This window comes from Globicephala melas, chromosome 15, assembly GCF_963455315.2.
Source record: "Globicephala melas chromosome 15, mGloMel1.2, whole genome shotgun sequence".
In the NCBI taxonomy this organism is placed as follows: domain Eukaryota; kingdom Metazoa; phylum Chordata; class Mammalia; order Artiodactyla; family Delphinidae; genus Globicephala; species Globicephala melas.
In genome coordinates this window covers 28,724,123-28,745,719 of record NC_083328.1, presented here as the reverse complement: position 1 = coordinate 28,745,719, position 21,597 = coordinate 28,724,123, and the positions used below count along the sequence as shown (strand labels likewise).

At 53.2% G+C, this 21,597-nt stretch overlaps 1 protein-coding gene across 1 annotated transcript in view; it reads right to left on the bottom strand.

Annotated features, from left to right (window-relative positions):
* Nucleotides 1-21,597, bottom strand: part of LOC115867587 (uncharacterized) — a 123,011-nt gene that overhangs the window by 26,473 nt on the left and 74,941 nt on the right. Inside the window, exons 35-46 of the mRNA XM_060284654.1 lie at nt 19,552-19,683; nt 18,524-18,667; nt 18,314-18,430; nt 16,509-16,716; nt 13,733-13,899; nt 12,190-12,302; nt 11,071-11,152; nt 7,557-7,694; nt 4,742-4,904; nt 2,354-2,475; nt 1,626-1,766; nt 92-205 (exon numbers count right to left, since the gene is read on the bottom strand). Coding sequence (XP_060140637.1) covers nt 92-205; nt 1,626-1,766; nt 2,354-2,475; nt 4,742-4,904; nt 7,557-7,694; nt 11,071-11,152; nt 12,190-12,302; nt 13,733-13,899; nt 16,509-16,716; nt 18,314-18,430; nt 18,524-18,667; nt 19,552-19,683 — 1,641 coding nt within the window. The remainder of the gene's footprint in view (nt 1-91; nt 206-1,625; nt 1,767-2,353; nt 2,476-4,741; nt 4,905-7,556; nt 7,695-11,070; nt 11,153-12,189; nt 12,303-13,732; nt 13,900-16,508; nt 16,717-18,313; nt 18,431-18,523; nt 18,668-19,551; nt 19,684-21,597) is intronic.

Genomic DNA, 21,597 nt, shown 5'->3' with positions numbered 1-21,597 from the left:
AAGAGGATGGAGGACGTGACTGGGGGGAGGGAGGGCAACACAGGGCTCAGAGAAAGGCCTGTGCCTGATGAGCAGGGCAGCCAGTGCCTACCTGCCCCGGGGAGGTGGCCACGCAACCATCCCAGGAGGTGCTGTGCGCCAAGGGCCTGTCGGCCCAGGCGAGCTGCAAAGTCGCAGGCTGCCCTCCATTCCAGGCAAGCTGTACCTGCAAGGAGGTGGGGCCCGTGGCGGGCGGAGGAGAGAGGTGGGGAGTGGAGACGGTGCCTCCTCTTGCGCTCGTGTTCCTAAGAGCTTAGGGCCACGCTCAGGCTGGGAGGCCAGAGGCGTTCAGATGGAAAACTCCTCATTCTCAACACCCAGACTCATCATTCCCAAAGACAGAATGAAATCTGAGTCCCTCACTGGGGTTCGTGGGGCTGCTGTGGACTGACTCACATCACCCCACAAGTTCGTATGTTGAAGCCCTAATCCCCAATGTGACAGCATCAGGAGGTGGGGCCGCTGGGAGGTGATTAGGGTTAGATGAGGTTTGGGGCAGGGGGGTCATGAGTGTCTTTGTAAGAAGGACCCCAGAGAGCTCTCTCCCCGACACGTAAGGACACAGTGAGATGGCTGCAGGCCAGGAAGAGAGCTCTCACCAGAACCTGACAGTGCTGGCACCTTGATCTTGGGCTTCTAGCCTCCAGAAGCGTGAGAAATAAATGTGGTTCAAGCCACACAGCCTGGACTGTTTTGCTATGGCAGCCCGAGCCAAGAGAGGGGCCCTGCGTGCTGCCCCTCCCCTGACCTCATCTCCCCCGTCGCCTGCCCCATCGCTTCCCTGGTCCTGGTCTTAATTGCCTCTGGCTCTCAAGCACCCAGCCCGTTCCCACCTCGGGGCCTTTTCGCTTGCTGTTCCTCCTGCCTGGACTGCGCTGTTTCTCCAGCTTGTCACAGGCAGCTCCTCCCCATCCGCGGGTCCTCAGCTGACAAACCACCTCCTCCAGGAAGCCCTCGCTGTCCACCCCATCTAAAGCAGCCCCCCACACTCCAATGTTTCTCTCTCTTAGCACCCTCCTTACTTTCTTTATGGTGCTTACCACAACTCTTAATTTCTTTATTCATTCATTTGCTTGAGTTTTGGTCTTTTTGCCTGTTTTGCCTGGCACACGCTGGCCTACTGTCTTCCATTTCACAGAAGAAAAAAACTGAGGCTTAGGGAGGTGCTGTGAGCTGCCCAAGGCCTCCCAGTCAGATGCAGAGTCCAGCTGCCCTGCTCAAACCCCTGCAGTGACTGACTGAACAAACGGACACTTCAGTGATGAACTGGACATGCTTGTAAATGTTTCTCCCACTAAAATGTGAGCTTTATCAATGCAGGGACTGTGTCTGCACCTCAACACTGCCTGGCACACAGTAGGTGCTTAATAAGGTACCGATGAAGGAATGAAGGAATGAATGAAGGTCCCTTTGGGGTTCCAAGCTTCAGGAATCTGTGATTCCAGAGATGTCCTTGTCTCTGATGAACAAATGGGATCCTCCTCCCCCACATGTGGTCCCAGATGCCCCACCCGTGGGCTCAGCCACGCAGCTCACCAACCCCCAAGACCCCTCCACCCAGGGCCCCTCAGATGCTCCCTGCTCACCTGCCGGCTCTGCCTGCCACCCCTGCTCTCAGCAAGGCCACTGGCTTCGGCCCGCCACCAGGAGAGGCTGAAGGGGTGAGCCAGGGCCAGGTGGGCGGCCAGCTTGCCCTTTCCCAGACGAAGAGAGGAGGACAGCACCACCTGGGGAGGGGACAGGCTGAGGGGGAGGGCTCCCCCAGAGAGGCCAACCCCCTCCCCACCACCCAGTGCAGGCAACCTTCTTCATCAAGGTCATGGGAGTGAGGGCTGCTGGCCCAGCACTGTGGGAGGCCCTCCAAGAGCTTCAGCCCATTTTGCAGAGGAGTAAGTTGAGGCACGGAGAGAAGCAGATGGGGACAAGCATATGACAAAGATGGGACTGGGAGTGACACATTGTGGTGGCTGGAGGCATTTCATGGGTTCAAATCCCAGCCCTGCCTTCCAGTAGCTCCGTGACTCTGGGCAAGACCTCATGCCTCTCTGAGCTTCAATTTCATCTTCTAGAAATGGGGCTGATGTACCTGGCACACAAGAGGCCCGCAGTATGCGTCAGCCACTGGTCTTCCTGTCCCAGGTGGTGCTGGGACCCAGGTTTCCTCCTCCCACCCAGTGCCCTTCCGATGGTCCCTTGGGGACTGGGGCCCAGCCCTGTTGGCCCTGTAAGGCTCCTCGGGCAGGGCAGCGCCCCAAGTGCCCCACTCAGGCCACAGGGTGGGCTTCCCAGGTATCCTTCCAGCCCCGACGCCTACCTGGTTTTTGCCATCCCAGCCCACGACCAGGTCATCCTGGTGGCTGCGTCGCGAATGCTCAGAGGCAAGGCGGAGGCTGCAGTGCCGAGGCAGGGGGAGCGGCAGCGGGTGGGTGAGCTCCACTGGAGGCAGGGACACGGGGAGGGGCGGGAACATGAGCTGAGGACATCGGCTCGAGGCCGAGAGGGTATAGGGGGCCACTTTGGGGCCACACGCTCAGGTAATCTGCACAAAATTCAGAAGCTACACCCTCACTTGGTCCCCATACCACTCAGTATAGTCCCTCAGTGTCCCCGTGAGAACCCCAAATCTCTACTCCTGCAACGAGGCTTTGTACCTCCTCCATCAAGAGGTGGAATTTGTTTCCCTGGCCCTTGAACCTGGGTTGGCCTTGTGATTTGCTTGTAGAATTTGGTGAAGTTGACACTGGCAAACCCAGCCTAGGCCTAAAGCGTCCTTAGCTCCCACTGGCTCCCTGGGATCCCTGCCCAGCCACTGTGAGAACAAACCCAGGCTGGCCTGCTGGACGGTGACACCACACAGAGGAGAACCTGAATGTTTCGGTCGAGGCTGTCCCAGACCAGCTGACAGGCAGCCAGGCCCCCGAACACATTAGAAAGCCCAGCCAAGATCAGCAGCACCACCTACCCAACTTGGGGCTGACTTTGATGCGTGAGTAAGACCAGAAGAGCTGCCCAGCTGACCCACAGGCCCATGAGCAGTGATAAATGCTTATTACTATAAGTCACTGAGTTTGGGGTCATTTGTTACACAGCAATAGCTGACTGATACAGTCTCCTTCTTGTATCACTCTCAGGTCCCTCACACTCATGGTTGCCCAGGCCTCTTTGAATGTCCCACACCTACCTGGCCACACTCACCTGCGCTATGAACTCATTCCACCTTGGGGTGTGACACAGGTGGTACCTTCATAGCTGAGGCCTCACAGAAGACAGTCTCCTTGCCCTAGATTTTCTTCCTTCATCCCTTAAGGCTGAGTCCAGCTGCCCTGACCTCCTGCACCACTTGATCCCATCCTGTGAGGCCACCAACTGGTCCTGCCTTCCTAGACCCCCAGAGCAGGAGTCCACCAAGACCCCATTGCAGACAACAGCCACCGTGCTGCCCTCTGAGCCCTCTGGAAGGGGTGCTGCCTGTCCCCACACAGACTCTGGGGAGCTGTGCCCAGAGACGGTGGCACCACCTGGTTCTCAAGGCATCATCTGGTCACCAGTCCAGGGAGCACTGACCACATTTGCATGCCACATGCAGAGCCACACCCCTCATTCCCTCCACCCCTGACCTGCTGGCTCCTATGCTCTGTGAGCACCTGGCAGGGTCCACGGACTGCTCCGCCCACCCACGGGCCCCCGAGCACGCACACGCTCACACATGCACACGAGGGCATCACACATGCACACGAGGGCATCACACATGCACACAAGGGCACACACACACCGCCCTGGCATGCTGAGGGTCTTCTCATTTCCTCTGCCTTGCAGGGCACATGTGTGGCAACCGTGATCATGGGGAACTCCACTGGGCCACTCAGCAAGCCGTCCCCCGGGGCCGGGGTCTGCACCGTGTCTCCCGCCTGGCAGGCCAGCAGGTCGGGCTCTGCTCTGTGTAAGGGGGCTCCTCAAACACTAACTGACAGTCTGTGTGCACAGACCCTTGGGGACAGGGTTGTTTCCTGGAGGGCCGCAGGGGTCACGGGTGCCACCATTGGGGCTGCACTCACCTCCCCTGCCAACCTTCAGTCTGTCAGCCTCCGCTCTGAAACCTCTCGGGGATGCTCAGAGTTGGCACACCTTCCACGCCCTGGCCCTACCCTCCTGTCTTAACACACTCAGGTAAAACCCCAACTCCTTGTCCGGGCCTGGGATCCTGTGTGACCTGGCTCCCCTGACCTCTCCCACCTCATCTCCCCCCTGCTCCTCCCTTCAGTCCACTCCAGCCACACTGGCCTTGCTGCTGTTGCTCCAGCCACAAAGCTTGTTCCCACCCCAGGGCCTTTGCACCTGCTGTTCCTTCTGCCTGCAATGATCTCCCCAGAGCTTCACCTTCTTGGCACTCGGGGCTCAGCTTAAACATCACCTCCTGAGACAGCCCTTCCCCGACCACCCCACCTGGAGGAGCTCCAGGCCCCCAAACCAAGCCCTGCTTGTTTTCTCAGCCCTTCTCTCTAGGAGACACCCTGACGTTATCTTGTTCAGTATGTGTCCCTGCTCACAGCCTGCCTCCCTGAAGGCGGGGACCTGGGCCATCTTATTTCCCAGTGGATCCCCAGCACCTGGAACAGCACCTGGGATAAGCAGGTGCTCAATGATGGTGCTCTGAGTGACTGGGTGAATGGGCCACCCCTGCTGCAGCCACTGGGAGACTCACCCTGCAGGCTGAGGGTCCCGGTGGGCTTGAGGAAGGGCCCAGAGAGGCTCCCGTTGATGGCCATCTCCTGGCCATCCCAGAGCACCATGTGGTGCAGGACACGGGTGCCACGGGCTCGCTCGTATGAGGTCTGCAGGACCAGCTCCCCAGGAAGGGTGTGGAGCTGGAAGAGAAAGATGGAGCTGGGTCACAGGGGAACCCGGCCCATGTTCCCGCTGAGGGTAGGAAAGGAGAGAAGCTTTCAGAAGAGGAAACAAAAGAAACAAAGTTCTAACAGTTTACTGGGCTGGGCAGATAATGTAAGGGAGGGGAGTGAGGGGGTGCAAGGGGTGTGACATAGGAGACCGACGCCCCCTGTAAAGAGGACAGCCGCCTCTCAGCTCCACTTCCAAGTTGTGTGGCCTTGGGCCAGTTTCCCAACCTCTCTGGGCCTCATTTCCTTGTGTATAAAATGGGGTAAGAATAACAGTGCCAACTTCGGTGATATAATGGGTGTGATGTGCTCAGCCCAGGGCTGGACCCATGGACAATGCCATGTGGGGCTGCTGCAGTTGGTAGTAGGATTTCTCAAACATTTAGTGAGCACGTATTATGTCCTTGACCCAGTGCTGGGGGTTGGGGTACAAAGATAAACAAGACTGGCCCTGGCCCTTCAGGGCCTCCAGGCTGGTGGGGAGACAGTCACAGAGACAGAAAATGGTGGGACAAGGTGACAAGAGTAGCCACGAAAGATATTAGAGGGACAAAGAAACACAAAGAAAATAAGTGGACAAAGCAGGGAAGGGCATTCTAGGCAGAAGGAACAGCCTGTGCAAAGGCTCAGCAAGGAGCACTCTCCCTGCTGGTGGGTGCCACAGGTGGAGGGTGGAGGGGACTTTTGGTGGGACGAGGGAAACTGACTCTTAAATGTCTCTAAAGCCCATCACTACTGCCCCCACCTCGGTCCAAGACATCATCATTCTGGCCCTGCCCACTGGCTTCTTCACTGTTGTCTCTGCTGTCCCCTGTAGGTCCCTCCCCACACAGCAGCCAGAGGAATCTGAAAGCACCCCTTGGATAGTGTCCTCAAAAGGCGTCCAATTTCAGAGAGAATCAAATCCAAACTCCTCCCTGTGGCCTGACATGCCCTGCATGATTGGATTCCCACTACTGCCCACCATTTCCCCCTCACTTACTCTGCTCCAGCCCAGTGGCCACTCCTCAAATATGCCAAATTCATTCCTGCCCAGGCCCTTTGCACGTCTTGTTCCCTCTGCCTGGAATGCTCTTTCACTAGATTTTCTTTTTTCTTTTCTTCTTTTTTTAACATCTTTATTGGAGTATAATTGCTTTACAATGGTGTGTTAGTTTCTGCTGTATAACAAAGTGAATCAGCTATACGTATACATATATCCCCATATCCCCTCCCTCTTGCTTCTCCCTCCCTCCCTCCCTCTCCCACCCCTCTAGGTGGTCACAAAGCACCGAGCTGATCTCCCTGTGCTATGCGGCTGCTTCCCACTAGCTATCTATTTTACATTTGGTAGTGTATATATGTCTATGCCTCTCTCTCGCTTTGTCACCGTTTACCCTTCCCCCTCCCTATAGCCTCAAGTCCATTCTCTAGTAAGTCTGTGTCTTTATTCCTGTTTCACCCCTAGGTTTTTCATGACATTTTTTTTTCTTAAATTCCATATATATGTGTTAGCATACGGTATTTGTTTTTCTCTTTCTGACTTACTTCACTCTGTATGACAGACTCTAGGTCCATCCACCTCACTACAAATAACTCAGTTTCGTTTCTTTTTATGGCTGAGTAATATTCCATTGTATATACGTGCCACATCTTCTTTATCCATTCATCTGTCGATGGACACTTAGGTTGCTTCCGTGTCCTGGCTATTGTAAATAGTGCTGCAATGAACACTGTGGTACATGACTCTTTTTGAATTATGGTTTTCTCAGGGAATATGCCCAGTAGTGGGATTGCTGGATCGTATGGTAATTCTATTTGTAGTATTTTAAGGAACCTCCATACTGTTCTCCATAGTGGCTGTATCAATTTACATTCCCACCAACAGTGCAAGACGGTTCCCTTTTCTCCACACCCTCTCCAGCATTTATTGCTTGTAGATTTTTTGGTGATGGCCATTCTGACTGGTGTGAGGTGATACCTCACTGTGGTTTTGATTTGCTTTTCTCTAGTGATTAGTGACGCTGAGCATCCTTTCACGTGTTTGTTGACCGTCTGTGTATCTTCTTTCCACCAGATTTTCAAATGGCTGATATTTGCTTGTCATCTCCGGCCAGCTCAAATGTCATCTCCTTAGTGGGGCCTTTCCTGGCCACCTAAATAGCTCCCCAGTAATTCCCACTCATATCACCCCATTTTGTTTTTTCTATAGTATGTATCATCATCTGGTATATTTTCTTATTTGATTTTTTTGTTGGTCAATCTCCCCACTAGACTGTACACCTGGTGAGAGGAAGGACTCATCAATCCTGTTCTAAGCAACATCCCCAGTTTCTGGAATAGTGTCTGGTCTGGCACCTAGTAGATGCTCAATAAATAATGTGGAAGGAAGGAAGGAAGGAAGGAAGGAAGGAAGGGAGGGAGGGAGGGAGGGAGGGGAGGGAAGGAGGGAGGATGGATGGATACAGAGGCCAGCTGAGAATCCACTATGAGCAAATTTGTGATATGAGCAAATTTTGCCCATATCACAGCTCTGCCTGCATTGGATCCTCCCAGGAACCAGGACAATTCCTCTTTTCTCAAAGGGCTGCCCCAGGAGCCTCCCAGCCTGCCCTAGCCCTGGCTCTGGCCTCCTCCACGCACCTGGGGGAAGGTCTGTTCCAGCGTGATGATGTTGGTGAGACTGTTCTTAGCAGCCACCAGCCTGGAGCCAACGTGGAAACGATGCTCCTCCACCATCAAGGCAAATGTGCTCTCGGCTCCACCCTCAGAGTATCGTAGCTGGGCCAGAAGAAAAGCAAGTCAGATCTCCTCATCCAAGTCTCTGACGGAACACTGAGGAAGATGCTGGCTCCACACTAAGCAAGCTCGGCCTCCCAAAGCCCCAGGCCCGAAAGACGCACAGCTCCCTGGATGGGACAAACTCTGATGACACGAGGGTCCTGAAGCTCAGTTTAGACCACCAGGTGTGGCCATGACAACAATCTCCCTGTGCCCTTCATGCTGTTAACACTGACTTGTAGATAGGGGCAGGCAAGAATTCTAGTTGTATTACCATTGCGAACAGCAGGGGGCAGTCTACTGCAGAGGACAACACACAAGCATTGCATTAAACAGACCAGGGCCCCAATTCGGGCTCTAGCAGGTATGGGATCAATGACCTCTAGCTAGTTCCATAACCACCTTCACTTTCTTATCAGATAAATTGGGATAATGATCCCTACTTTATTAATGGGTTGATATGAAAACTATATGAAATAATGTGCTAACTTCCAGGCTGGCTGAATAGCAGAATCACTTAGGGCACCTGCCGAAAATATAGATTCTGGGCCCCCACCCAAGACCTATAAAAACAGAGCCTCTGGAAACTGGGTCAAGAACTGGTATTCTTAAGAGCTCTCCAGAAGCATCATTAATTTAGTGATGCCCCTGTCAAAAACGTTCAACCTGAATCATGTCTCACACAAACAATCTGACAAATTCAAATGGGGGATTTTTGCAAAACAACTGCCTGAACACTGCAAAATCATCAATGCAGGAGTTCTTTTGAAAACTTAACTATAGCGTATTTACAATATTGTGTTAGTTTCAGGTATACAGCTTCCGATTCTTTTCCATTATAGGTTATTACAAGATACTGAATACAGTTCCCTGTGCTACACAGTAAATCCTTGTTGTGCCATGCAGGAGTTCTTCTTTAATGTGGTTAATGACAATGAAATGCTTAGGGGCAAGTATATCAATATCAGCAACTTACTTTGAAATGCATCAAAAATTAAGAAGGATGGAGAACTATGTGATAAAGTAGAGCAAAATATGAATGAAAAAAACCTAGGTGATGGGTATGTGGGTGTTCACTATAAAATTGTTTTAATTTTTCAGTGTCTGAAAAGTGTAATAATAAAATGTAGGCAGTGGGAAGAGAACTTCTAGATCAGGGGTCAGTCTTTGGGCCAAATTTGGCCCACTGCCTCATTTTGTAAATAAAGTTTTATTGGAACACGACCATGCCCACTTATTTACATACTGTCTATCGCTGCTCTTTTGTTACAATGGTAGTAGTTGCGACAGAGAGGGTATTGGGTGTAAAGGCTAAAATGTTTATTATCTGGCCCTTTACAGTAAAAGTTTGCAGACCTCTGTTCTAGATTAAGAAACTAAAGAGATTTCGGATTAAGAAACTGAATTTCTAAAAAAAAAAAAAAAAAGAAACTGAATTTCTAGATTAAGAAACTGAATACCCTGGATGATCCTGATCTGCATTCCGGATTTAAAACAAACAAAACAAAACCGCTCGAAAGAACATTATTGCAAAAGAATGCGACAACTGGGAAATTTTATGATGAACCATATATTCGATAATGGTATTATGTCACATGTTAAATTTCCTGAATTTTGTAATTCTGTTGTGTTACACAAGAAAATACCCTTGTTATAGGAAATACTCGCTGCAGTATTTGGGAGTAAAGAGATGCCTCCAGAAACAACTCAATATTAACTCACAATAATACAGAAAATACGTGTACGAATATACAAATGTATATAACATATGTAAGTATAAATAGAAAGATGTGGTAAGATATTAACACTTGGTGATATAAGATAAATACCAGGGATGTATGTACAGCAGGATGACTACAGTTAACCCTGTTGGACGGTATATTTGAAAGTGGTTAAGAGAAGAGAAAGGAACAAATGAACCAATTTACAAAACAGAAACAGATGCAGAAAACAAACTTATGATTACCAAGGAGGAAAGGGGGGGAGGGATAAATTGGGAGATTGGGATTGATATATACACATATATAAAATAGATAACTAATAAGGACCTACTGTAGAGCACAGGGAACTCTACTCAATGCTCCGTAATGACCTACATGGGAACAGAATCTAAAAAAGAGTGGATATATGTATAACTGATTCACTTTGCTGTACACCTGAAACTAACACAACATTGTAAATCAACTATATTCCAATAAAAATTAATTTAAAAAAAAAAGAGAGGAGATTCTAAGAGTTCTTATCACAAGGAAATAATTTTTTTTCCTTTTCTTTTTCTGTATCTCTATGAGATGATGGATGTTGACTAAACTTACTGTAGTTATTTCACAATAGATGTAAGTCAGATCAGTATGCTGTACACGTTAAAGTTATACAGTGCTGTATGTCAATTACATCTCAATAAAGCTGGGGAAAAAACCGATTGGTAAATGTCCACTGTCCTACAATAACTTTTCTATAGGTCGGAAATTATTCAAAATAAAGATTAGGGGAAAACTAAGAGGTTCCCCAAATGATGGTGCAGTGAAATCTGGGGAGCACTGAGATTCTGTGTGATGTGTGGGTACAGGGCCTGGCACACAGTAGGTGCTCTATAAACAAAGGCAGCCTGGCCCAGGGCAGGGAGGGCTTTTAACAAAACTGGGTGGCTGGTGGGATAATGAAGTGACCAGCTGGTGATTTTAATCACTCACTCATTTACACATCCTGTCATTCATTCATTCTTTCTTTCTTTCTTTCATTCATTCACTACATGCACCTACTATGTACTGGGCCCTGTGCCAGGTGCTGGGCACACCCTCCAGGATCTCCTGATTTGGGGAAGAGGGGCAGACAGAAATAAACAATGGCAGCAGCACGGAGGGAGGGGGAATCATGGGTCTCATGGGTCCTCCTGTCTTCCCCCAGGACCTCCAGATGCTACACACAGGGCAGATGCATGAGTGCGGGAGATGCTGGGGGTTCCAGGTAAAAATGGGATTTGTGGACACAGGGCACGAAGACACGCAAAGACCCGTGGGAAGGCAGACGGGACACCTGGGAGGTGATGCTGGCTCAGCTCATCTGAGGCCGTGTCATCTGATCCAGCGACCGGGAGCGTGCCAGGCCGGGTGAGGCGGCACCAGGCACCAGGCGGGCAGAGCCTCCCCTGGCTCCTAAGGGTCTCGTGGGCCTGGCTGGGGGCCGCAGGGGCTATAGCCCAGGAATGTAAACCTGGGCCTGTTTGGGAAAGCTGGAGCCAGGGGTTTCCGAGCGTCGCCCACGGGGGCCTGTGCAGCCGGCAGACAGATGTGGATGTGTTAACACTCTCCACACCCGCCTAGGGCAGGGCACCTGGAACCAGTTAGGAGCTTGCGGGAGGCGGGGACACAGTTACCTTGGCTGAGGCTGAGGCTCTGCTGGGGCAGCAGCCTAGGAGGATGGGGAGGTGATGCCGGCCTGAGAGCCGCAGCTCTTTGCTGGAAAGAAAGAGGATGTGAGAGGCCTGGCTTGAGCGCACCCTGTCCAGGGCCTCCAGGGCCGGGTCAGGACCAAGCCAACCTCCCCAGCAGAGGGGTGGAGACTCAGGAACCCAGCAGCAGAATAGCCGATAAAGGGCTATTCACACGCCCCGAGGCCTGAGGGCCATGCGTTGTAATGGTCGGGGCTGCAGCCTGCCCCCAGGCGACCTGAGTTTGAATCCCAGCTTGGCCTTTGCCTGGTCCTGGGCAGGGACATTGGGCAAGTCCCTCCGTTTCCCCTTCAGCACAGGGGCTGGGTGGTACCGGGAGGCACGTCTTCTGGAGGCCCACCGACGGGCCCCCTCGGGCTTGGCCAGTGGAGCCTCAGCAGAGAGGACGGTGGGATTTAAACCCGGGCTCCCTCCCAGCACCCCTTCCTTGCCTCTTCAGGCTGGGGTGCTCATGTCTCCCCACTGCTGCCAGCCCTGGGGGCTGTCCTGGCCCGGTGGTGCCTCTACACCAGGGTGTCTCACCCTCAGCGCAGCTGACACCTTGGGCCACACGATTCACTGTGGTGGGCTGACCTGTGCGTTACAGGGGCCTGGCAGCACCTCTGGCCCCCGCCCACTAGGAGCCAGTAGCATCCCATGCCGAGTCGTAACAACCAGAAATTTCCCCAGACATTGCCAGACACTCCTGGGCGGGCACACTCGCCCCCAGGTGAGAACCACTGGCCACCTGACTTCATCTGACTGTAAGACCCCCGACCCCGGCACCCAGCAGGTCCCTGGACTGAAGAGCCGTAATAGTTACTAATATGTACTCGAGGCCTGGGATGCATTTAGTTTGTGAGACCAAGAACTCCTCATCCATGTCCTGCCCCCAGAGGTCAAAGATATTTTATCAGCTGTGTGACCTTGGGTAAGTCACTTGGCCTCTCTGAGCCTCCCTTGTCACACCTGTGCAGTGGGGCTGTAGGTCAGGAGTGCTCAGCTGTGGTATCCCTCACTCATTCCTCTCCTCTCAGGGCCCCCAGAGTGTAGAGAACCCCTCACCTGAGCGCCCGGTTCTGGCCACGGATGTTGAAGACCAGGCAGGCTTGAGAATCACAGGTCAGCTGCAGGGAAGAACTCATCTCCTCCTCTGTCCAGAGCTCCCAGAACATGAGCTGAAGAGGGATGGGGGGGAAGGCTGTGAGGTGTGGGGAGGGTAGGGGCCTGAGGACCCTCACAGGCCAGGCCATGCTCCACAGCCCCAGCATGTCCCTGTCCCCACCAGCCGGTGTGGCAGACGCCCATCAGGCCTGGCCCCATCTAACAACCTCTTGGACGGTGAGGACCCTTGGGCAGGGCCTGGACTGGCTCCCTCACTGCAGCCCAGGTTGCCTACTGTGGGCCCCCAGTGCAGACCTGCGCCCCTGACGTCGGCAAGGAATGACCTCCCCATGGGTCTTCCATCACCCGGTCCTGAGGCCAGGAAAAGGGGATTCAGATGAAGTCAGGGGAGAAGGGAGCTCGGGCTGCTCCGTTGTGGGTTACAGTGACGCAGACCCTCTGCGTGAACAGTGACATCCTGGCCCTCCAGGACTCCTCCCACGGCAGGGTGCAGTGAGGGGCAGGGGGATTGCTGGATAGTCCAAAACAGGAGGTTGGAAAAGAGGCTTTGATGCGTGCGCTCTGTGACTCGTGGGGGAGTGGGAGGGCCCAGCCAAGCAAGGTGAGTTCACACCAAACGACAGTGGCTGGGACATGGCGTCATGCAGTGGGGCCACAGCACGTTTCCTTTCTCAGAGGTTGTTGGCGGCGAGCATCTCATGGAAGGGCCCCGTACCAAGCCTGAGTCCCTATCTTGATGTCTACTTGTTATGTGACCTTGGGCAAGTCACCTAGGCGCTCATGTGTGACCCAGAGATGATGATGATGATGATTAGTTACCACCATCATCATCATCACCAGAGCAGCAGAAGCTTCTAAAGCATCTGCTTCAGCCACACGCCGTCCCAGGTGCATTCCTGGTATTCCTCGCTCCATCCTCACAACCCCCACATTATCGATACAATTATTATCCCCATTTCACAGATGAGGAGATGGAGGGCACAGAGAGGTTAAGGAATTTGCCCAAGGCCACACAGCCAGCAAAAGGCAGAGCTGGGACTGACCTCCAGAGACGGCATTCCGTAACAACTGTGCCGCTCTGCCTCTTGCTGGGGTGTCAGGTGATGAGTCAATGCATATAAAACCCTTAGCATGGTGCCGAGCACGCAGTAGGTGCTCTACAAATGGAAGCTGAGCTTTGATTTTGATTAAAAAGTGGAAGGGCGGAAAGGACACAGCATCAGGAACTGGAACACAGAGATGCAGGGGGCCAGTCCACACCAGCCCCACAGCTGGGAATACAGAGGTCACTCAGTAGACACTGGTTACAATTATTACTATTATTAATAAAGCCTTTACAAACTGTAAAGTGCTGGAGAGACACAAGGCAAGAGCATCCCGGTCAATCGTGCACACAGTGGTCCTCTGCTCCCGGGAACAGGATGGGAGTTGACAGGATTAGGAGGGAGCCTGCCCCTGCCCAGGCTGGCCACCCACTCCTCACCTGGCTGGCGAAGGGCAGGCCCAGCCTCCGGAGAGCGGGCGCCGTGTGGCTGACATTCACCACCAGCTCCAGAGGGCCGTTCACCGGCCAGGCCACCAGGGCTGCCACGTCCACGCTGATCCCACCATCCCCACTTTGGAGGACCACATGGGCCTGGGTCTGGGTCTCTAAAGGCAGAGAATGGCAAAGGCTGCTAGAGACTGGGGTTCACCTCCCTTCCCAGTTTAGGGTCGCACCCTGAGGATACCAGTGGGATTGACCCTGGGCAAGTGTTTCACCTCTCTGAGTCCCAGTGACATCGTCTGTCATGAGGCGTCCCCCAATCTAGGCCTGGCCAGTTCCTTCTCTCATTGGAGTCGCTGCTGATAGGACAACTCCTCCGAGGAGCCCCCCCATGACTGCCCATCTAAAGTACCTCCCAGCACTTCCTGCTCCCTCCCCCTGCCAGAAGGTCAGCTCCATGATGGGAGGGCCTTTAGTCTGTTTCATTCCCTGCTATAACCCCAGCACTCAGCACAGCCCCAGCCAGACACATCATAGGTGTCCGGTACTTGTTGAGGGAATGAACAAACCAATGATGCGTCTCTTCAGGGTCAATCAAATATCAAATCAATATCAAATAATACTGACCTGCAGCTTGCCTGGCCCAGGCTGGAGGGTCTCTGTCCCCTCCCACCCCACAGGGGCATCTCTTCCAGTCCCCTGCCTCCCGCTGGGCTGCCCCTCATCGTCGCAGCAGGTAAAAACTCTCCAGAAAAGGAGAGTCCAGGATCTGGCCCAGCCCCATCACCTGCCACTTGGGCCTAGCAGGGAGGGTGGCCCTCTCTGGCAGACACAGACAAGACTGGCAGCTCTGAGCCTCAGTCTCCTCACCTATAAAGTGGGCACAGCCCGCCCACCTCGAGGGACATTGCCAAGATCAACTGAGATTCCACATCTGCGAACACCTGTGCATGGGGCACATAGCAGGTCTCAGGAAGGGGTCGTTTCCTTCCTTCATCATGCAATGTTCAACCATGTGCACCTACTATGGGGGGGGCATGAGGAATGAGGGGACACACAGTGAAGGGGACCAAGTCCTCTTGCCCGGGGAGGTTCCAGATTGTGGGAAGTCACCAAGAATGCTGATGCCAGGCAGAAAACGCCCCCCGAGGGACTGGGACGGCAGTGGGTGGGGGGTGAGAGGTCACCCTGGCTGGAGGCCAGCACACCAGGCCTCCTGGTTCCGGGGAACTGGAGTGTGGAAATTATCCTTGGGACGACTGTCCTATTACTTTCCTCCCACACCCCCTACAAACCCTTCCTCAGAGCAGTCTGTGAGGTCAGCGCACACGGAGACAGTCGCCTGTCTGACCCAGATCCCCGCTCACACCACAGGATGCTGAGAGCCGAGGATGGAAGAGTTTGAGACCAGAAGAAGATGATCCAAGGGACTCGGGGACACACAGGGATCCTGATCTCCACAATCTACACAGGGGTCAGAGGGTGGCTCTGGAGTCATACCACCTGGATTCATCATTAACCAGCTGTGTAGCCCGGAACAAGTGACTCAACCTCTCTGTACTTCTGTTCCTCCCTTGCAGAATGGGGATGGTGTTACTAACCCCTCTCTCATATGTTCACACATTCACTCAACAGATGATTAATTGAACACCTACTACCTGTCACTCTGCAAACAAACATCATCCCCGTCCTCGTGGAGTGTACATTCTAGTGTGGGGTGAGTGGAAGACAGGCAATGAGAAATAAAGATATTTAAAAAGTAAGTTAGACGGTATGTTAGAATGACAAAGCCAGGGAGAGGGATGGGGAGAGCTGGAGAGAGGTGGGGGTGCAAATAAATAGGGGGAGCAGGCAAGGCTTCACTGAGGAGACGACATTTGAGAAATACCCAAAGGAGGTGAGAGAGTGACTGTGGGGAAGAGCATTCCGGGCAGAGGGAATAGCCTGTACAAAGGTCCTGAGGCAGGAGCAAGCCTCATGCGTTGGAGGAATATCAAGGAGTGGAATGAGCAGGGGCCAGGAGAGAGGTCAGAGGTTAGGGTGTGGCTCCTGAGGGCCCGAAGGCCCCACTGGGGGCTTCAACTTTCCCTTGGTGTGCATGGGATGGCTGAGCAGATTCCCTCAGCTCCTGTGTACTGAGGACTTGCCTGGTATGTATGCAGTAAGCATTCAATCAATGGTGGCTCTTATCACTGTCATCTTCCCTTCCTCCTCCAATATGGGTTAAACTGTTTCCCCCTAAAAATTATGTTGAAGTCCTCAGTCCCTGACCTGTGAATGCGGCCTTATTGGGAAATAGGGTCTCTGAAGGGGTAACCAAGCCAAGATGAGGCGCTAGATTAGGATGGGCCCTCGTCCGATGACTGGCATCCTCATAAAAAGAAGAGAAGAGGCAGAGACACAGGGGCAGAGATTGCAGTGATGCGGCCACAAGCCCAGGAACCCCTGGGGCCACCAGGAGCTAGAAGAGGCAAGGAAGGATTTTCCCCTGAAGACTTTGGAAGGAGCATGGCCCTGACAACACCTGATTTCTGACTTCCGGCCTCCAGAACGGCGGGAGAATAAACTTCTGTTGTTTTAAGGCACCCAGTTTATGGTACGTTGCTTTGGCGGCCCTGGGAAGTGAATAGACGCTCCCTTAGGAGTGAGGCTCCAAGGCCAAGGGTGTCCTGGTTAGTCCTGGAGCTCAGGGTCAACTGGGCCTTAGGCTGGCGGGCAGTCCCCACATGGAGGAAGCCAGCTCTCATCCATGGGCAGTGCCTGGCGGCCTTACCGCATGTCTGCAGCTCGGCGCTGATGCGGGCCTCTGCTGGGAACCCCGCCTGCCATAGGGCCTGGCTGTCGTGCTCACTCCAGCCAGAAAGCTCCAGGCGCCCGTCGCGGTGATGGCAGCTCACGGAGTAGTTCAGAGACGTGGCCCCTGCCGAGACGCGTCCCGAATTCTCAAAGCCAGAGTCACTGTCGTGAACGTCCACGGAGACCTGGAATGACACCCAGGAGATGCTGGACCACCCTGCACAGAGAGCGTCAGCCCAGCCCAGCGGGCACCAGCTCCCACAAACCCTGGGGTTTTGTACCACCCATGCCGCTGGGATGGGAAGAACCGGGACCCCTTCAAGGAAGCAGGTTGGAGGTTACACGTGGCCAACTACACGTGTGCTGTTTTGCTGGTGGCGAGGGGCTCTGCCTGCTGAGGAGTGACTGCTACCAGGTACAGGGTTCCCATCTGGGGCGATGAAAACATTCTGAATTAGAGAGTAGTCGCACAAATTTATGAACGTACTAAGTGCCCCTAAATTGTACACTTTAAAATAGTTCAAATGGTCAATACATATTTTGCCACAATAAAAAAGTTAACAATAAAATTTTTTCAAATTTTTTCAAAAAGTTAAAAATACACACCTTGGCCCTCAAAGGCCTTTGAGTTCGCAACCTCCCCACCATGTGTACGTAAGTTAATCACTGGAGCCACGACAGCACGGCAGCCATCACTGGCCAAACACGCAGTGCGTGGCAACAGGTGGCGAGGCCCCTCCCTGCTTTATGTCACCCACTCTATAAAGTGGGAAGTGTCACTCCATCATTCAGCGATGCTGACTGAGCACCTACTACATGCTGGGCCCTGTTAAACCTAGGGATGCTGTCATGCACACGACAGACAGAAATGTCTGACCCCGTGGAGCTTAAACACCAGCAGTGGGAGACAGACCAGGACAAGGTCAAAGGCGTCACGTGTCAAACAATGGGAAGATGATGGAAAAGAGAAAGCTGGGAAGAGGCTAGGAAGGGTGTGAAATAAGAAGGAAGATGTAGATATAGATGTCTCTGCCCCCGGTTCCTGCTAATGTTTGGTCTTTGACCCCAGTCCGACACAGAGCCCCTGTACCCTTGTAAATTCTTGAGTGATGGGGGTGACAGAAGCATCTGACGTGGAGCTCCTAAGTCCCTTAGAATTTCCTGGATGATAGGAGAGTCTTTTGTGCTAATGAGGTGACTCTTGGGGGGCTCCTGGGTGGAGGCTGGTCAATCCAGGTTGACTTCAAGGGTTTGACTGCACGACTGGAAGGATGGACGAGGTGCCATTTGCCGAGATGGGGAGACGGGGAGGGGCAGGTCGGGGGTGTTGGCCTGTCTGGTTTGGAACAGTCAGGTCGGAGGTGCCTGCCAGGCATCCGAGTGGAGATCCAGCAGGCAGGTGGGCCTACGGGTCTGGGGTTCAGTGGAGGGAGAAATGGGGGACATGGCAGTGCAGAGACGGCACTGGTGTGAGACTGGATGAGCGCATGGAGGGAGTGTGTGTGGAAAACGGGGAAAAAGAGGGCTGAGGACAAGCGCCAGGTCTGCTGGGAGTGCGAGGAGCTCTGGAGGAGGAGAGTGTGTAACAGCCCCGGGGCACATGGCTGGGCAAGAAAAATGAGTATTAGCACCCCCAATTTCCAGATGAGGAGACTGAGGCTCAGAGGGAGGTCCGAACCTTGTTCTACCATCCCCTTGTCTCCGAGGTATTTCCAGAAAGGTTTGTTGAATGAATGAATGAATGAATGATTTCCACTATCACTGGTACTTGCTCAGGCTGACCTGCAGGCCCAGCTTGTCCTCCACCCACAGCGTCTGCAGTGTGGGGATGTTGTGCTGGAACGTGCAGTCTAGGGAGATGTGCTCCGGCCACCTAGTGAAGGTCAGCTCCTCAGACACCTGTCAGGGTGGATGACCGTGGGACTGGGGCCGTTGGGCTGGGCCATCCCCACAGCCCCCAGCCCTCCAAGGCCCCGTCAGCAGAGCCCCCACCTGTCTGCCATCCACTCCAACCTGCAGGGTGTGTCTGTAGCTGGGCCCGAGCCTCTCGGTGGTCAGGTCCAGCAGGACGTGGGCTGGGAGGGCCAAGGGCTGAAGCAGGTTGTGTGTGAGCAGCAAGTCCACCTCCTGCCGGGTCTACAATAGAGCAAGAGAAACCAAGACTCGTGTGAGATACCATGAAGAGATATTTGTACACCCGTGTTCATAGCAGCACTCGTAACAGCAGCCAAAGGGTGGAAGCAACCCAAGTGTCCACTGATGAATAAATGGCTCCACAAAATCTGGTCCATCCACCCAATGCAATGCTATTCAGCCTTAAAAAGGAAGGAAATCAACAGAGCTCGGGGGAGGGGAAAATGAGGAGTTATTGTTTAGTGGGTATAGAGTTTCAGTTTTGCTAGATGAAAAGAGTTCTGGAGATGGATGGTGGTGATGTTTGCACAAAAATATGAACATACTTAATACCGCTGAACTGTGTACTAAAAAGCGGTTAAGATGGTAAATTCTGTTATGCATATTACACCACAATAAAAACAGTTTTAAAATAAAATAAAAACACGTGTGTGATTAATTAATACAATAATATACAATAAGAAACTGGACACTGTCCAAGTGCTAATGGATAGGATAGATAGATGAATTGTGATAGAGGCACGCCATGGAATACTATACAGCAGTGAAAAAGGATAATCAACACAGAGTGGGGGAATCTCACGAACATAACGTCGAACAAAACAAGGCAGATGCAAAAGGGAGCACGCTGTGTGCTTCCATGAACGTGACATTAAAGAAGTCGTGTGAATGGTGGCTCCTGGGGAGTTAGGAAGGGGAGAGGACAGCTGAGGGACTTCTCCTTGGAAGCCTCATTCCTCTACTCATGGACCTTGACGCTCTCATATGCCAGGGTCCTCTTTGGAGCTCAGTGGGTATCCAAATGCTTCTCCTCGGGCCTCGGGGGCACATGGCCTCAGCACCCCTTCCCAGGCCACCCTGGGTACCCCACCCATCCACACCCTCACCTCGGTGGTATTGAGAATGAGCAGCCCCCGTAGTGTGTTGGCATCCACGGTGACCAGCACCTGGGCGTCCACAGCCATGGAGCTCACCATGATGTAGCCGGAGCCATCCACTCGACCCGGGACCCCCAGGGCCTGGAGGGGTTTAAGGAGATGGAAGCAGGGCTTCTTAACTAGGGTGGGGTCCCAAGTGGGCATCAAGGGTCCTATAATCCCCCTTGAACTGACCACAAAATGGGGCATGTGCCCATGAAAGTCTCTACAGGAGAGGGTTTGTGACTTTGATCAGGTTCCCAGAGTGCCCAAGGTCCCCACATCGGTAGCCCTGCACTGTTCAATGAGCTTCCCCCACCCCCTTCCACCTCCCCAAACTACGAGGATCGCATCTTTATACCCAAGAGAACCACATCCTGTGAAACCGACTGGCCAAGAGTCTTCCAACCACTGGCAGCTGTGAACGTGCATCTCCCCACCTCTCCTCCCCGATCCCCTCCGCCTTCCCAGGCGCACAGAACTCAAACACCTGCTCCCAAAAGGCAGACGGGAGCCTGTCCAGGAAGCAGCCTGCAAGGCTGGCCCATGTGGGCATCTCTCTCTGCTGCTCCCGCAAGCACATCCCAGAGCACATCGGTAGTGTGGTTTCATCTAATCCTGAGAGTGGAGGAGGCCTTTGCACCCCGTTTATGATGATGAAACTGAAGCCCAGGGAGGAACAGTGATTTGTTCAAGGTCACCAGAGACGGGGCAGAATTGCCATTCAGAGTCTGGCGCTTCCTGGCCTCAAAGGCGGCCTTCCCAGCACCCAGGTCGGCTGCCCAACTCTCCACCTGTCTGACACAGCATTTGACTCTGGTAACCCTTCCCTCCTCTTGGAGTCCTTTCCTCCCCAGCCTTCTCCCTTGGGGTTTCTCCTCCTCTTGGCCTGTTCTTCTTGGTACCCTTGGCCACTTCCTTCTCATCCCTCCAGCTGTGCAGCCTAAGCGCTTAGTCTCCACCCACCCCACAGCCATGTCAGCCAGTCTGTGGCTTTAAATGTGACCACTTAGAGGTGGAGCCCTCCAGTCCAGACCACAGCCGACCTCCCGACTCGAGAGCTGCCCCCAACATCTCCACTTGAGCGTTTAAGAGCCCTGTCAAATTTAACACATCCAAAATAGGCCTGGAGTTGGTGACACCACTTCCCCAACCCTCCTCCTCCATCCACCATTCTCCCCACTCGGAGAACAGCAGCCCCAAACCTCTCATCATGTACGACAAAAGCACAGTCGCCATCCGCTCCCCTCTTTTTCTCACACCCACATGCAACTTCTATCCAGTCCTCTGTGATGGATCCCGAATCCAAGTGTGCTCCCACCCCATGGGCTTTTTATAAAACAGGAGTCAGCAAACAAATGGCCCACAGGCCACATCCAGCCCACTGCCTGTTGTAAATAAAGCTTTATTGGAACACAGACACGCCCACATAGTGCATATCGTCTATGGCGCTTTGTACTACAAGAGCAGCACCGAGCAGTTACAACAGCGGCTGAACGGCCTGCAAAGCCAAAGATATTTACTAGATGAACTTTTATAGAGATGGGTTGCTGACCCCAGTCCTAGAGAATACCCTTCCCTCTCCAGCCCTGCCTCAGGGCCTTTGCACTGGCCATACTTAGAATACCCTTTCCCCAGACACAAAACAATGCTACTCCCTCCTCTCCTTCAAGTCTGTGCTCAAACGTCATCCTGTCTTTGGGGCCAATCTTGACCGACTATAAAATTGCAACATGTGCCCTGTTTTTTACGCCCCCCTTTCCCACTTTCTCTCTCCCCTTAGCCCTCACCACTGTGTGATACACTCCACAGTTCAGTGATTTATTCTGGGGGTTGCCAGTCTGCCCCAGGCAGGCATTCATATCTGCTGTTTATGGGCGTATGTCCAGGGCACAGAGGAGCTCCTCAATAAGTATCTGAGGAGTCCATCCCTCCAGGGTTCACCCAATCTCTCTGGTTTGGGCAGTGGTCAAAAAGGAGGCCCCTGTCCTGTCCCCTGGAGACTCTGCTGCCCAC